The 16,431-nt window shown below is 38.0% G+C and overlaps 1 protein-coding gene across 8 annotated transcripts in view; it reads right to left on the reverse strand.

Annotated features, from left to right (window-relative positions):
* Positions 1 to 16,431, reverse strand: part of RBM33 (RNA binding motif protein 33) — a 124,160-nt gene that overhangs the window by 22,834 nt on the left and 84,895 nt on the right. For 4 of the 8 annotated variants that reach the window (XM_089533569.1, XM_089533577.1, XM_089533574.1 and 1 more), the window contains 2 exons: positions 7,222 to 7,434; positions 5,816 to 6,004 (listed from right to left, as the gene is read on the reverse strand). In XM_089533569.1, coding sequence (XP_089389695.1) covers positions 5,816 to 6,004; positions 7,222 to 7,434 — 402 coding nt within the window. Of the gene's footprint in view, positions 1 to 5,815; positions 6,005 to 7,221; positions 7,435 to 15,076; positions 15,517 to 16,431 lie in introns of those variants that run through there. The other 4 variants (XM_089533571.1, XM_089533575.1, XM_089533573.1 and 1 more) reach the window with 2 other exon arrangements.

Consider the following 16,431-nt stretch of genomic DNA (forward strand, 5'->3'; position numbering starts at 1 on the left):
TACAACAAATGACATTTTGTTTCAAATTCTTTTTTTTAAAAAAACTTGTAAACAACTAACCTACAACCTGTGATAAATCTTGTAAGCTAAATTATCAGCTCCTAATTTTATAACTTGAGTTATTAAAAATGACAGTAGATCTATGACATTACTTTTAATGAGCACTAGGTTGTGCCATTACTCTGAGAATACAGTACTAAGATGGATGCACTGAACGATTACTTTCCACTCCCTGCTCTAAAACCATAAGTAGAAATCACTTTCAAATGCATCCTTAGAATGTAACTGGAGTTTAAAAATCTGTTTATTTACATGCGCACACACACAAACAAGGCTTAACTGGGCACTTTTACAGTTCAATGACTATAAACTGGTTAGATAATATTAGATATTTTAGCTATATTTTTGATAGTGCTATTAGCATGAGTTACATCATGCTGATTCATTTGAAGACCAATATGAGAATAAGCAAAAAAGGGTTTAGCATGGAGTATACTGAGCTGATGCAAAAAAACAACTGATGGGGCTACAATACTCATGAAAGCTGACAGGCCAATACTATGTATTATAACCAAAGTGTCATTGTACTCAGGAAATCTTTAATTTAGGAATCCATAAAAACATATTGGTGAAAGTGAAGTAACAATCATACTACCTCATGTCTTATTATAAGGAGTTCAGATTACATAATACAGTCCTTCCTCCATTCTTGCGATCTTCGGACTCGCGTCCCTTGCTTATATGTAAGGGACTAGTGGAGGGAGAACGAATGGGGAATGCGCCCGTGCCTATATTCAAACCAATGAGGCTTGAATACAGGCAAAACTCCATTTTCACAAGGGGGTCTGGAACGGATCCCTTGTGAAAAAGGAGGGGCAACTGTATATGTTTCTGAAATAGCACTAGATGATCTCTTCAGATCCCTAGGTTAAAACTATGTTCTTGGAACAAATCTGTTTAGACCAATGTCTCTTAAGATATTTTGAACTTCAGCTCTCAGAATCACTGACCATTGGTCATACTGGCTGGTGCTTCTGAGAGCTGAAATGCAGAATGTTTTGAACACCAAGAACTGAGAATGTAGATATTACTACAATTCACTTTATAATGCAGAACTGCTTTCCATGGTGTTGTGGCACTAGTGAATTCACAAAGGAATTTTGTTTTTTAAAAAAGAAATCTGAAAGTAATCTTCTATCAGAATACGTACTAAATATTTCTTCTTAGATATCAGGCTTCTCAAGTGATCCCAACATGTTTTATAATTTGTCAAGGGAAAATACTTATGTAAAATAAGCTTGTTCCCATTTGATGTGTAGTAAAACTGTTCAGTCTGCAAAATTATGTAAGAAAGATTTCAGAGCAAGGCAGGGAAATCTTTCATCTGTTTAGGCTGCATTCCTTCTAGAGCACTGATTCCTCCAGGTGTTTTGGACTCTAGCTCCCAGTAACCTTAGCCAGCATGGCCAGCAGTCAGGAATTCTGGGAGCTGAAGCCCAAAACATCTGGAGGACCAAAGTTTGGGAACCACTGTTCTAGAGTAATCTGTCAGTGGTCAAAACCAACAACAGGTAGGGCCAGGCTTCTCTTTCTTTCTGTCACCACTGCCCCCCCCCCCCAAAAAAAAAACCCTGTCCCATGAGTTCAAAGGATATGGGAGATGGCTCTGGCAACAGAAGTTTGAACAGAAAGTTAGCAAGAATCTGCATGGAATTAGGCCCAGCCCTGGTTCAGAGAAAGAGCTGAAGAAAAGATGCACAAAACAAGCCAGTTGTTCTTGCTGGTTGTTTTATCCCTGTGTAACTATGCCTGTGTAGGCTATGCTGGTGATATGCTGGCAGAAGAAGTAAACGGGTTACAGTGACTACAAAGGAAAGCAAGCTGGTAGCGGTGTAGTTGCCCACTTAAAGCACACTATTTCTCTTATGCTAATCTTTAGTAGGCAGGATCAAGATCTTTGCATCTAAAAGCGTTCCGGGAAAGCTGGCTTACAAAATCACCTGCGCCACAGCCTTCTTCTCCTCACTCGTCAATAAAGCTGTATTTCTTCTGTAATAGTTTCTGCACAATGTAGGTAAAAATACACCATGGCTTGCTTAATGGATTATTACACTAGCACAGACTCCATCAGATTCTAGCCTCTGCAGTACTTCATTCTCAAACTTTTTTTCAGTGGGTATGAAAATACAGAATGTTCTTAAAAAGACAAACATCACTTCTAGAACTTGGCTGGGTGGGTTTGAACACTGAAATAACACATCGGGCTTGATGTGTTAATCTTTATGACTACCTTCATACAATACGCGCTATGGAATTTGTGTTCTCTGTTCTTTTATGTTTTCCACTACAAATGAATTTTTATTGTAATGTTTTTAAAATGTTTTTGATCTGTGAGCTGCCTTGAGTTCCTTCTGGGAGAAAGGCAGCATACAAATGAAATGAAATGAAATAAATAAAAGCCCATGTAAGATCTCAGAATCACAGACACGGTAAGGTTTTTTTGCAAGGAACATTCACTCCACTCCCTACATGAACCAGGGCTTTTACCTACTTTGAAAAAATTTGGAATGGAGATGGGGGTAGGGTTCTCCCTTTAATGGGGTATGGTTGTGGGATCAATTCTTTATAAACTACAAAGGAGACTGCAACACCCCCCCCCTTTTTTTTTTAACACACACTATATGATACAGCATTGCAAAAGCACCTCCTTCTTGTTTGTTCACTTACATTTACTGGGAAAGAGAGAAAGTCATGTACAAGCTAGTTACCCAGCCAGCCAGCCTACTCTGAAGATGTTTGTAGCCAACTGGGTAGGTAGCTAGTTAAGCTCATCACTTTCACCACCACGTGTTTCCCGCTCCCCCACAAATCATGAAAAGAGATAGATAGAGCTATTTTATTACACTACAGCATAAAATTAAAGAAAAGCCTAACATTTCCTCATGAAATATGTTGTATGTTTTCACTCCTAATCCTGAAAATGGACAATATGCTCTATTCCTATTTGCTTCCTGCATATGCAATGTGTGTTGGGGAGGAGGGGAGATTCACCACCGTGCTACACATGATGCAGGCCACAGAGTGGAAGCCCTGCAGTAAGACACCTGTATACCAAAAAGATCATTGATGCCTCTGGTAAGGCAAGCTGTCTGCTACTGTATGAGGCACTACCAAAGTTCACCCTAGTTAATCTGATCTGGGATAAAATTCCTTTACAACCTGGCAAAACTGCTATTGGTAAGATCAGGGGTAGGCAATCTTTTTGAGCTGGGGGCCGGGTTGCTGTCCCTCAGACAACTGGGGGGCCGAAGCCAAAAAATAAATAATTAAATATTTTTTTTAAAAAGAAAAATTAAATATATAAATAAACCAGGACAAATGTAGGACAAACTTTTCAAATGGAAGATACTTTTTTAAAAAATGGAGGACACGCGAAAAAATTTGCTGATTTTTTAAAAAATGTTAATATAAATGCATGTTTCTGAGGCTTCTATAGACAATTGCCCCCCAAAGGCCCCGGTGGCAATCGGCGGCAGGACCAGGCCGCAGGTTGCCTACCCCTGGGTAAGATGAAAGGGAAGAGAAAATTCATCTAGAGTTCTATTGCTGTGCAGGCTTCTTTGAACTAAATTCATACTATCATAGTCAGGGAGACTCAGAAGAAACAGGGGGCTATGCATTTTGCTAATCATGTTTTTCTATTCTGCTTTGCACTAAAAGAGAAATATAAATGGGGCATATTTTAACACAAGATACAGAAAGTGCAGTTCATCAGCACAGCTCCTGGAAAAGCCTCTCTGAAAAGGAAGAGCCCAACAGGCTGGACACTTAAATTGTGCCTGGGGCAGGACTGTGGTCTGATCTTGTCTAACACTCATTTCTTTTCAACAGAACTTGATAAAGAAATCTGCTCCATTCATCATAAGCTTTGAGAACTGAGTCATGCTACTGCCCCCTTTTCGGTTCCTACACAGATTAGATCTATAAGTAAGCAACTTTTTAGTACTGGAAGACACAATGGAATACATGAGCGAGACAGCACAGCAACTGGATATGTTCACTGCATGATTTGCAGATGGAGACAGATGGCAAACTATTAGCGAAGGGCATATAGTACAGATAGGCTGCAGTCATCTCTGTCTAAAACTGAAAATGCTCTGAAACAGGCTTTGGCTGACATCTTCACCTAGAAACAGATGGAAATGGCAGGGAACAAGTTTCCCAACCATTTCTTTCTCTCATGTATGATAGTGCTAGTCCCAAAAGGCTCACATCAAAATCAGCAATGGATGGGCATTTAATATCAATGTATTTTTTAAATTTTATATATTTTATTTTATATATCACTTGGCTCTAATCCCTTAGGCATTTATTTCTTCAAATAATACTCCTATAATTCTTATTGTTATTATTATTGGTTTCATAGTCTACTAGCTGGAGTATTGGACCATCTATGATTTAGATTCTAGCCAAGCATCTAGGAATTAGTGAAATATCATCAGATAATATGCCACGTTCTAGTGTCACTTTTTGTAACTGAGCTGTTGTGATCCTATCTATAGTAACCGCATTCAAATGTTTTGTCACTCCATTTGGAACTGCTCCCAGAGAACCTATAATTCTTTGTTCAAAAGTTTATTCTTTTTCCCAGTGGCATGTTAATATTAAATATTAATATTTAACTATTATTATAGTGTTACAGTGTGAAGATAAAGTTATTTTAGGGAATATTCTGCCATCAAGGGCATTTCATGGCATCCTGGACAACATCTAACGAAAAGTTACCAATTTAAATCCTATCAGTAGTCCTTACTACAGTAGGCCCACTGAATACATGGAATTTGCCTGTGTGTTAATCATTCAACCTGTGATTCAGTAAGTCTCTTCTAACCAACAAGTCTTCTCTACTGGGACTATCCATCCCCATCAGTTTCTAATTGCGGAGCCACCTGCCAGTTAAATCTGCTCTCTTTAGTAGGTTAGAACTGTTATAATCAACTGAAACCAGAATCCCTTTGATGTTTTACTTCTTTGGGTGGTGATGTTCTACTTGACCCTCACCACTACTTGAGGTCATTTCTTGTAAGGCTGGGCTGAATGGGTGACATCCAAGCCAGCCCTTTAAAGTGTCAAGTCTCACTCATAAGAAGAACATAGCATTGACCATTACATTCAAATAAATACTGGAGTCTATACCCTCCAAAAGTCATAAAACTGTGTATAAGCTTTCAAGTTCTCTACAGACTTTCAAGAGGGTGAATGGTGTAAAGTTTTAGTGGATATAGGAAGAAATAAAAAAATGAAAAATCTGGCCAATGTAATGGTCATTATATTGGTCTGCAATTAGACTAGCTCCCAAGATGAAGATTGATGACTGCGTAAAGATTTGAGTGCGTAAAGATGATTGTACAAATATTTGAGTTTGCACATGTTAAATGAAGTACAGAACACATCATTCACCTAAATAATTATTTCTCTTAGAGATGTTACAAACTGTTATCATGTGATTTTGTAAACATGGTATTTTCTTGCTAGCCTACTGGAATAAGTGAGATGAGCTCGGGAATAACTTGGAGAGGGGTCTGAATGGACAAAATGCAGCAAGATGAACAATACTTTACCATGCTCAATGCTGTTCTTTTGATCTAGAATTCTTTTCCTTTCAGAAACACTGAGGGGCAAGAGAGAGCGTCTTTAAATATGTGTAATTAACCGCTAAATGTCCCTGCCCTCTGGTATGTCTCCTTTCAGAGGCAGTAAGTTTTATAGAATGAAAGATTCCTGGCACAAGTAACACAAGCCCAGGGTGATCTACCTGAATGGGTCCTACCGACATCAGCAGGTTTTTCAGTTGGACATCCGTGGTTGATGAAGAAAGCCCTTCAACTGACACAACACAGGGCTGAGGTTTGCACTCTACCACTCGCAGATTCTGTTTGTTTGGCATCAAGCGTCCTCGGCCCATCTGGCCTGCCAGGCCTCTGCCTCTCCCGTGAGGAATGACCTGCCAACAACAAAAGTAAGCTATGTTTTTTGATTTACTCGCTTCCACTTAACTGAATCTGACAGATTAACGCTAAAGTTAGTAATTCACTTAGAAGGAGATGATGAAAGCAGGAGCTGATTAAAAGGTGTCATGTTGCTGTTGGCAACATTTTAAAGGCCTGCACATTAGCTCATTTGTTGGACTGACAGCCAAACATCTCTCAGGCATGCTGCATGTTATAAATGGGGAAACACAGGGAAATTCCAACCTAACAAGGATTTCATCCCTAGGGGAAAGCAACAGCCTCAGAAGCGTAATGTATAGAGGTTTAGTTGTGCCTAAATGCCTATTTAGTTTTGTCCTACCCCATCTAGCCCTAGAAATCGAGACTTGCCAAAACAGTATTACTTGGTGCCCTGTGCTCTTAATGTCCAGCTGTGCAATCAATCCACAATGAAGCTAGAATGTGAGAAACTAGTGAGTGATTGGAACCCAAGTGCAAGCCTGAGGGCAGGGAACCGTCTGACTAAAAGATTGTATGTACAGCGCTGTGTAAATTTACAGCGCTTTATAAATAAAGGTTAATAATAATAATAATTCCGAGTCTTGTACAGTGGGCCCTTGGTATCTGCTGGGGTTCCATTCCAGGAGCCCCTGTGGATGCCAAAATCCATGGATGTTCAAGTCCCATTAAATACAATGGATAGTAAAATGGCTTCCCATATATAAAAAGGCAAAATTAAGCTTTGCTTTTTGAAATTTATATTTTTAAAAAATATTTTCAGTGGATGCTTGAATCCATGGATAAAGAATCCATGGATATGGAGGGTCAACTGTAGTCAGAAAGGCAAGTGTTCCAATTCTGAGAAGGGTATTACTGCGATTCTATGGTTCTATGTACAAAATGGCAACACATTGTTATGGGTTGGCAGAATAGAGGAGTCAATGATCCCAAGCTTCTCTCTCAACTACCACAATAAACATGTATTATTGTGCATTATCTCCTATCATGCAGATATGAATGTGACAAGTGTCCATAAGCCTAGTTTTGCATAAAAATGACAAGCTTCTAAAACTACAAATATGTGTCACACTACCATTAAGTAAGAGTCTCCTTCTGATATCAGTTGGATTTTTAAAAAAAACAAACAACAACAGACATACAGAGCCTGATTAACCATGGAACATTATTTCTGGCCACTTCATCAAGACAAGCAGATAATCTGAATGAATACCTTTTTTGCCTGATGTATCCCAGGGATGTTTTTCAGCCCAGGTGGAAATGCAGCATGAATCTGTGCCAGCTGGTGCAGATGAGGCTGGTGAGGCTGCTGCACTGTTCCCTTTGTCAATGTGACCTTCCGTACTGGCTGATGCCTCTGTTCTGGAAGTTGCTGGAGCCGGTGGGGAAGCCCTTCCGAATGAGAAAAGCCAACATTCTCACCACCCTATGGGAAAAGCAACAGCACACAGTTCAAGACCTGCATACTGCCATACTTGGTTCTTCTAACAGCTACCAAGAGCCTGTATATAGCATTAATACCATTCATGATTCAACTCAAAATGAAACCTCACTTGACTCTAGGATCCAATACAGGAAAAGAGATTGTACGTAAACATTAGGTAGAACTTCCTGACAGTAAGAGCTGTTCGATAGTGGAATACGCTGCCTTGGAGTGTGATGGCGTCTACTTCTTTGGAAGTTTTTAAGCAGAGGTTTGGATGACCCTCTTTCTGGAGTGTTCTGATTGTGCCTTTCTGCATAGAAAGGGATTGAATTGGATGGCCCTTGTGGTTTCTTTCAACTCTGTGATTCCATAATTTTATGAGCAGCATTAAGGTCTGGTCAGAGAGAGTAATCAGCCCAAAGTCGGCCAGCATGTTTCATGAAACACTGGGGACTTGAGCCTCAATTTCCCAACCCCTGTCCACCACTCTAACCACTGCACCACCACATTGCTTCTCTCATTATGCAATACACATATTTTTTCTCAGCATCACAGCAGTTAATTCTGAAAAAAAAAATCCATAAGTCAAGTCCTGCTGGATGAACCTTTCTAACAAACTGCTTGACAGGAACACTATTCTGTTTTCTGCAAACACTTTTTAAAGCGCAAATATTGTGGTTTCCTACTTGTCAATCGGGAAGAAGGATATTGACTGTGACATTGACTATCTCAGCACTGCAGACAATAGAACAATCAACAGTAATTATCACATTCAAGTCAATTTTAATACATTTAAAGTTTATTTAAACATAAATATAAATTTAATAAAGTATGAGTGGGGGATACTGTATTTGTAAGTAATGAAATTAATCATTCCAAATGCTCATTATATAAGTATGGTGGTTTAATTTGTTAATGATGATTGGGAGAGATTTTGTTAACATTGAAATTTAAATCTAAAAAACAACAATATATTTTAATCAATTTTAAGTTTTTTTTATTAAAAAACTGAAAATGTTGGCTAAGCTCCTCCCCTAACCTTGCCCCTTGATCATGTGCCCCTGCCTCAAGCACCCATGTGTGAACTAAAATGTGCCAAAGTGGCATCATGGACACTGCTCACCCATGATGGAGACATTTCTAAAACCTATGATAATATGACTGCACACATTTAACACTGACGTTGGACTGATACTCATTAGAACCAAACATTTATAAAAGACATTGCCTTATGAAAGACTTTTTGTCTTGTGCAATCTCCCTATTGTGACACTGCCATTAAACACTTCAAGGATGTGATAGCAGAACAGTCAGAGCAGTTCAGCACTCATCTGTTAATGGAGCAACTCTATGAGATGACTTATTAACTGACTTAATGCATGAGATCTGTTCTGGTAAATGTGCCAGAGCCTTAAACTTAATAAAGCATAACCTACAGCCTTGGTTAGTACTTTGATGGGAGTCTGCTACAAATAACAGGTGCTATGGGCTATATTTCAAAGGAAGGAAATGGCAAAACCACTTGTGAGTACTCCCTGCATAAGAAAACTCTATGAAATTCATCAGGTCATCGTAAGTCAAAAGGAGACGCAAAGGGGCAGTGACATGCACTTAATAATAAATAATAAATAAAATAAATAATACAAATTAAAATCAATATGTTTCATATACCCTGTAAGATGTTAATCTCTGTCATATGCTAAATGACAAATAAAGATTAGAATTACATGTGTAGAATAATAATAATAATAATAATAATAATAATAATAATAATAATAATAATTTATACTCCTCTTTTTCACAAAGGAATCAAAGTGGATTCCAACAGTATAAATAAAACATCAAAAAATTAAAAATTACAATTTAAAAACCCCAAAACCTGACCCCTCCCCCCAATCATAATCATAAAAACAGTGATCAACCCCTAAAAAAAGATTAAACATCAAAACCTTTAAAACTGTCCAATATGACTACACTATGAATATGATCCATTGAGACAGTAAATCTTAAATAGGAAGAACTCTGGTCACAGTAAATGTTGAACTGTTGATCTTCAAATACCAAATCCCCCCCCCCTTCATTTTAAAATGTGGAGAATGATGAATCAAGAAGCAACAAAGTTGCAATCCATTATTATGCTGATTATATTTTATCACTAGTAATTTGTACTAAAGAACATAATCCTTACTTATTTTCAATGATGCATAAGCTAAAGATGTTGCAAACAAATGTAAAGCGGGACAACCTATTTATGTGATATTTGAGCTTCTACTGCTTCCTTTAAGTTATGTGAGAGGTTTAATGGTTAAAAAGGTAAGGCACTGAAAAACAAAGAATGGAACCCAACTACTTCCAGTTTATTATTTATGTGTAGAAATATAACCTTATCACTACAGAAAATTTTAAAGGCCTTGCAGTATTCAAAAAGAAAGTTACATGTTTTAATAAGTAAGATCTAAGGAGTGCCAGAATTGTGAATGTCCTGACAGTTTCACAATGAAGATGAAGTTTGTTTGCCACCAATATTAGCTGGACAAATTTATTTATAACTAATGCTTCGAGGATGTCCTGATAAAAAACCCTACCCCTTTGATACTGTCATGAGCTTCTTGCAATTTGACAGATCAAATCTTATTTTAATTCTTAAAACCCCATGAATGAGTGATATCACCAATGTGCATTCTGTAGTGAGCAAATTGATTAATCCCTTTCTATAGAAATCTCAACTCTTGATTACACCGATCAGACGTTAAGCAGCATTATTCCAGAGTGACAACACTTGACAAATTCCCCAACCATCTCACTCAGCCTTTGTGGCCCTGCTAGCTTGTATTAACCCTGATGAAAAATTAATTTTCCTTATCTTCGACTAAACCCCAAAATCCAAATCCGCCAAACTGGCAACTCTTTCTGTAAAGGTATTATGAAAACCTCCAAAAGATTAATTGCATGTCTTCAGGTGACATTAATTTAATTTCTATACTCATGACAGACATTTGATACTCCGTACTGAGAGGACAGATAACATTGTCAGGATACACAGAAGGACAGCGGTGGAGTGTCCCAGGGCAGCCTCTTATGAATTCTCCTTTTGATAAGGCCATACTTCACTGTCATTGGTACTGTTACTGATCTTGCAACCCATAGACCTCAATGCACAGGTTTCTATTAACGACGACAATGCTGTGTTTATCCATGTAATCTTTTCTAAAGCTAATTCTAAAAAAAAAAATTCACCCAACAGAGAGGGGGATGTGCACACTGGATAAAACATTTAAAGGAAATAAACTTGATTTGATCCGTGAAGTGTCACATTGCAGGAACACAGGCGGCTAACAAGCTACTTGCGCCATTCTATATTGCAAAGATGAATAATAATTTAAACAGAATGCAAGGTTTATGCCAAAAGGATTCTTACAACCTCTAGTACTATCATACCCTTTTAAAAAAAAATGCGACCTAAGAACTGTTCAGGAAGTTGTCCTTTTCTCAATAGCCTTTCCTTTTAACCAACAGCCTTTTCTTGCAACAAACATGGCCACATACTTCAAAACCTATTTTTGTACAAGTGAACCCAGCAACATTGTCTACCAGTGAGTAGGTCTATAAGTAACTACAGTACTGGGAAATGACAGAATAGTCCATCCAACTGGACATGCCCTTAAACATGCCATTAAAAACACAGAGTAAAAGAAAGGAATAGACAATCAATGTACAATGTGGGATAGAAGTTGCCCTTTCCTATGACTGCATTTAACACTGAAATTATTTCAACTCCTATTGCTCACCCAGTTAACCATACAGCCAGTGAAACATTCAAAGTATACACAACCAATCAATATTGAAAAAAATCAAGATTAAGAAACAGAAGGGACACCCCACCACACACCAAATGGTTAGAGGGAGATTCACAACAAAGTTTCACATGAAATTGTTCCATGATATTCAGCATTTTAAAATATAATCTCAAGTAAAAAAAAAAATCTCCCCTTTACCTAAACAGATGTTATACAGACTTATTTACACATATGAAGGACACCGATTAATTTGAATGAATTTCTGTTTTATTTTATTTTGTTAATACTCTTAGAGCATGATTTTGGGGGAAAGCCATGAATTCCAGGTTTCCTGGAGCCTGCCGATCTCCAGGTTGGAGAGATTCACAAATCAACTTTCCCATATTACCATAGTAACAGGAAAAGACATAGCAACATGTCTTTCTTTCCCGCATTTTCCAATAATGTTTGAGTTAGTCCTCAGTGTAATAAGCATGTTAGTTAAGTCTTTATGGTTTGAGAGACGCCATGTGCTTGTCATGGAGCACCAAAGACAAAGCCTGCAGATTCTCAGCGCTCTTACAAAAATGCATAAAGATGCTGGAAAGGCATTTTTGAATAAAAGAAGTGTCTTGGTGATTTCTACTAAGTTCACCCAAACTTTTCCTGTAACTTCTGGAGGACGGGCATTCATTTGAAAACATCACCTTCAAATGTTACAAAATTTTAATGACTTAATTAAAATGACTTAATTTAACCAATAATGCCCCCTAAAACTAGTCTCTAACTGGCAATTTAATGGGTAGGTGGATGGGGACTCATACAGCAAAGTCTTGGCTGCCCTGAAGAAGGGCAATAAATACAGGAACTTTGTTTTCCTGCAATATTTTTAATGTGTGCTGGGACTATGTATGGAAAGGCTCCTAAAGTGTGTTGTCCCAGGATAATCATAAACATCTTCACTGAAATTCAACTATTGGTTGAAAACTAGCAGGGACTACCATTTTGAAATGTTTTGTGTGGCTTCAGATGGAAAAAAACTAATGGGCGGTGATGATGAAGTGTACATCCTCTCTACTATCCCTCAGTCCTACTGTCTCCAATATATAACTTTTATGAAGCAGCATGATGAGGCATTTCAAAAATCTAGCAATTTGTATTATGCATTTTTAAAAATGAAGTTAGCATCCTGCTGTTACTTTCAGGATCCGAGCAACATTTCTACGCATCATTACAGTGATGAAAATGTGTAGCAAAGTCGGGAAGCCAGCGGTCACATTTTTACACAAATTTTAATAGGTTGTTTCTCATAAACCCTAACTTGGCATTCAACACACTGAAGTACTTCCTTGCAAAGTGCAATAAATTCAGTTGCTAAATGTAGTATAAGAGAGATTGGAACTACATCCTAAGGTCCCATAACTTGGATCCATAATACATGCATCTTCTTCTGTCATCTCTCCCACATTGTCCCTCACATCTTCCTCACCTTCTCCCAGTATAGAATAGAATTTGAAGATATAGCCATGTTAGTCTGTAGAATCAGTATACAGAGAGATCTTACAGCATCTTTGAGACTAACGGAAAGAAAGAAGTTGGCAACATGGGCTTTTGTAGACTTGAGTCTACTTAAATAATAGACTTAAGGCTACTCCAAATGTATCTGAGAAAGTAGAATTAAGTTTACAAAAGCTCATGTCGCCAACTCCTTTCTTTCAGTTAGTTTCAAAGACATACAAGATCTATCTTCATACAAGTATAGTCAGTGATAGAGATGGGTACCTGGAACTTCATACTGGCAAGTCTACCAGTATTCTGAGATGTTCTCCAGCTGAGCATAGGATACTCCTTTCTTGTTAGGAAGAAAACACTGCTATATTTTGAGAGACTGGGAATTTCCACGAGGTCTGCACAATCATCTGGGCTACTGAGTAACCAGGAATGATGGGAAGTTGAATCCAACATAATTTGGAAAGCCATAGGTTTCCCACTCCTTCTTTTAAAGGGTTAACTGGCCAACTTGAAGGACCACCTCCACACATACCAGCTTGCCTTCACTTCTACATCAGCAACACAGGTCCTACTCATTCCTCACTCCTGGGAGCAGCCAGGCTAGCAGGCAGGAGAGAGAGGAGCTTTTCTATACCAAATGGTTCCAGCTGGTTCACCACCATGAAGGCTTAGGAGAAAAGCCCTAAAAATCCACTTGTTGCTCTTGAATTCAGTTTTACTGAATTACAAATGGCATGGGTGAACTGTTTATTAGATTCTTTCTGGATGGGATGTTTTGTTTTACCCTGGGCTACTGTTAATTACAACATTTGTTTACTAGACTTCATTTTATCTTGGACATCACTGTGAGAGGATGTAAAACATTTTAAATAAATAGCCGATGAGTGTTCTACAAGTGTGTAAGTGTATCCATTCCCTTGTTTGTTTGCTTTTGTAAAGGAGGAATTGTTCTTTTCCCTTTTTTTTTTTTTGGGGGGGGGGGCAAAATTAGTTGTTCTTCCAGTTGCTACTCATTTACTTACACAATGCCATCTGTGTCCTCAGCACTGTGCAGAGACAAAAAGAATTGCTCTAATCAACATACAGTGTCAAATACCACACAAGGGAAACAACAATCAAAAGGAGGAGCAGGCAGTACTAAGTAAGGAAGCAATAAGCAACTGTTGCAGAAGATGGATACTTGGAATATTTCACAGATGCTTCATAGAAAAGGTGGATTTAGAGGAGGAATTTGTAGGAAATAAGAAAGCTGGAATAACTCAGGTGTACCACGAGGCATTCAGGGCTGCAAAGGGAAGTCTTTTGAGGGACAGGAGACCTTCAGAGCATGGTAGTCCCAAGAAGTGAAGATAATGGGTAGGGATATAACTTACAAGCATCAGAGAGACAAACAATTTGGGCTGGGTTTATGTAATTTATATTTATATTATCAGAGATTAAAAAGTACCAGGCACAGCACTGTTGTGAGTAGCAAACATGAGGAAGATGAGAGGTAATTAAAAATATATATTGTATATATATTTTGCATTATGTATTTTGTCTTCTATTGATACAGTCAGCTGACTAATCAGTAAAATTTGTTGTTGTTACAAAACATATAGTTGAGACTGAAATAAATAAGCTAAATTCTCATTCTCATTACCACTATTTACTTTGAAGTGGCAGGACTCTATCAGCAAGCATAGCCCTAGCCTCCCACTATGTGATCCCACTAAATTTACACCATCCAACAGACTGATTTCACAGGAGTACTTGAAGGAGTACAATATGGAATTTGAAGGGTATTAGAATACCGGATGCTGAGAGTTTTAGCTTTTACTTAAAATGATTTTACTCCTGATGGGTTCAATGTGCTTGAAAGTGCGCGGGCAATATCTGCTGAAACCTCTGAAGCCAGATGGAAATTCAAGTAATTGTAGAGACAGGGGTGCCCTCCCTTAACAAAATGAACATTATGAGCAATAATAAGATTTCAATATACACAGTAAGAGATGCAGAAGTGTTCCATTAGCAAAATGTTCTAGAGTTGTAGAATTAATCTTTTATTGGCTCAGAATTTAGTTTAATGGGTCTAGGGAGTTTTACAGCATGCCTAGTCAACTGTAAATTTGGAACTGTGTAAGAAGAGAGTTTTTTATTTATGTAATTCCAATACTGATTTATATTTATAACGATCTCCACAGTCATTTTCTGTGCTTAGCCTAGAAATATTTAGGGAACACTTCAGAAATAAAGATCTGTATTCAAAATAACTGCTGTCTTCTGTATAAATAGAATTGATGTTATGATCTAAGAGATCACAATAAAAGGGCTATCAAATACAAATTATTTAAACATTTTTATTGCATGTGATGAGCAATACAGATGGAAAAACAAATCAAAACTATACAATAATCAAGGCTTGCAGAATAGCCTGTATCAAGTGAAATGGACACACTTCTGGAATAGCTCATTTTGAGCGAGCAATGCTTGCTACCCAACTGCAGCAAACATCTCTTGTCCCATGCCTCCACATCTTCCATGCATTTCACCTGTTATACAATACTAGTAACTCATGCGGACTGGAATTAAAAAAACAAAATTATTGTGGCAACTGTTGCTTCAGCCTTTGCAGGCACCGTGGCTACCAATAGATCCAATAATTGTATTAAACAAAGCAGATTTTCCATATACAAAAGACCCACTAGTGCAGTTCTCCACAGAGACAAAGAGTTGTGTTCTTGGTCCATTATTTGCATTTTCAGATGGCAAAGGACTAGATATGTCACTCTGAGCAAGGGAGTCGAGTCTTTGGCTAAGGAGAAATCACCCAACAACAACATAAGATGGTTGAATAACACAGTTAATATTAAAGCATTATATAATCCCAAACAGTCAATGGGTAACATTCAACAGGTGCAGCTTCCTTACCAAAAAGGCACATGGGGTATCCTCTACAAACCCTGCTTCATCAGACCCCAGCATGCTGGCTCACACAGAACTCCATTTATACAGTGATTGCAGAACTTCCTATTTTAACAATGAATTTGCAGTAAATGAAATATGGCAAGGCTAACCCACATGTTAACCATGCCACTTCAGAAATAAAGATCTGTATTCAAAATAACTGCTGCCTTCTGTTCATATGGCAATTTAAACTTGACTCTGAGTACTAATATATGTATGACACATAATCTCTTTTTATTTGTTACAACTGTAATGAGGTAATCAACTTCAAAAACATGCTTCTCAGTCAAATCCTTCAATTGCTACCCACAGTGAACAGAGAGAACAATATACAATTTCCACTTGTGTGTTTTAGTTAATGATTGCAGTCTGCCTAATTCAGAGGTGGCAGCCTTTTTTCTATTGAGGACTACATTCCCTGTCAAGGAGTGGAAACAGCTGAAAGAAAATGGTGGACAGGGCCACATCTTCTCCCCATTTCCTTCCTATTAAGTGGGCTGTGGGGACCTTGTCAGGAAAAAAAAAAACAAAAAAAAAAAACAATGCAGTTTTTGAAGAGATGTCACAGGGTCAGAGGGATGAGTAAGGATCCTTCCTAGCATTGCTACTCCCAATATTATCCTCTTAATGGTGTCTGTATTTGGGGGTGGGGGAAACTGAAAGAGGATTGTGGCAGGTAGCACCTTCTTGGATGCCTTCACCTGCTCTCAGAAGGGTGGAGTGAACCCTGACAAGGATAAAAGAGTTTATAGCTTTCCATATT

This window comes from Sceloporus occidentalis, unplaced genomic scaffold, assembly GCF_023333645.1.
Source record: "Sceloporus occidentalis isolate IW3139 unplaced genomic scaffold, rSceOcc1.0.p SCAF_7, whole genome shotgun sequence".
NCBI lineage: Eukaryota > Metazoa > Chordata > Lepidosauria > Squamata > Phrynosomatidae > Sceloporus > Sceloporus occidentalis.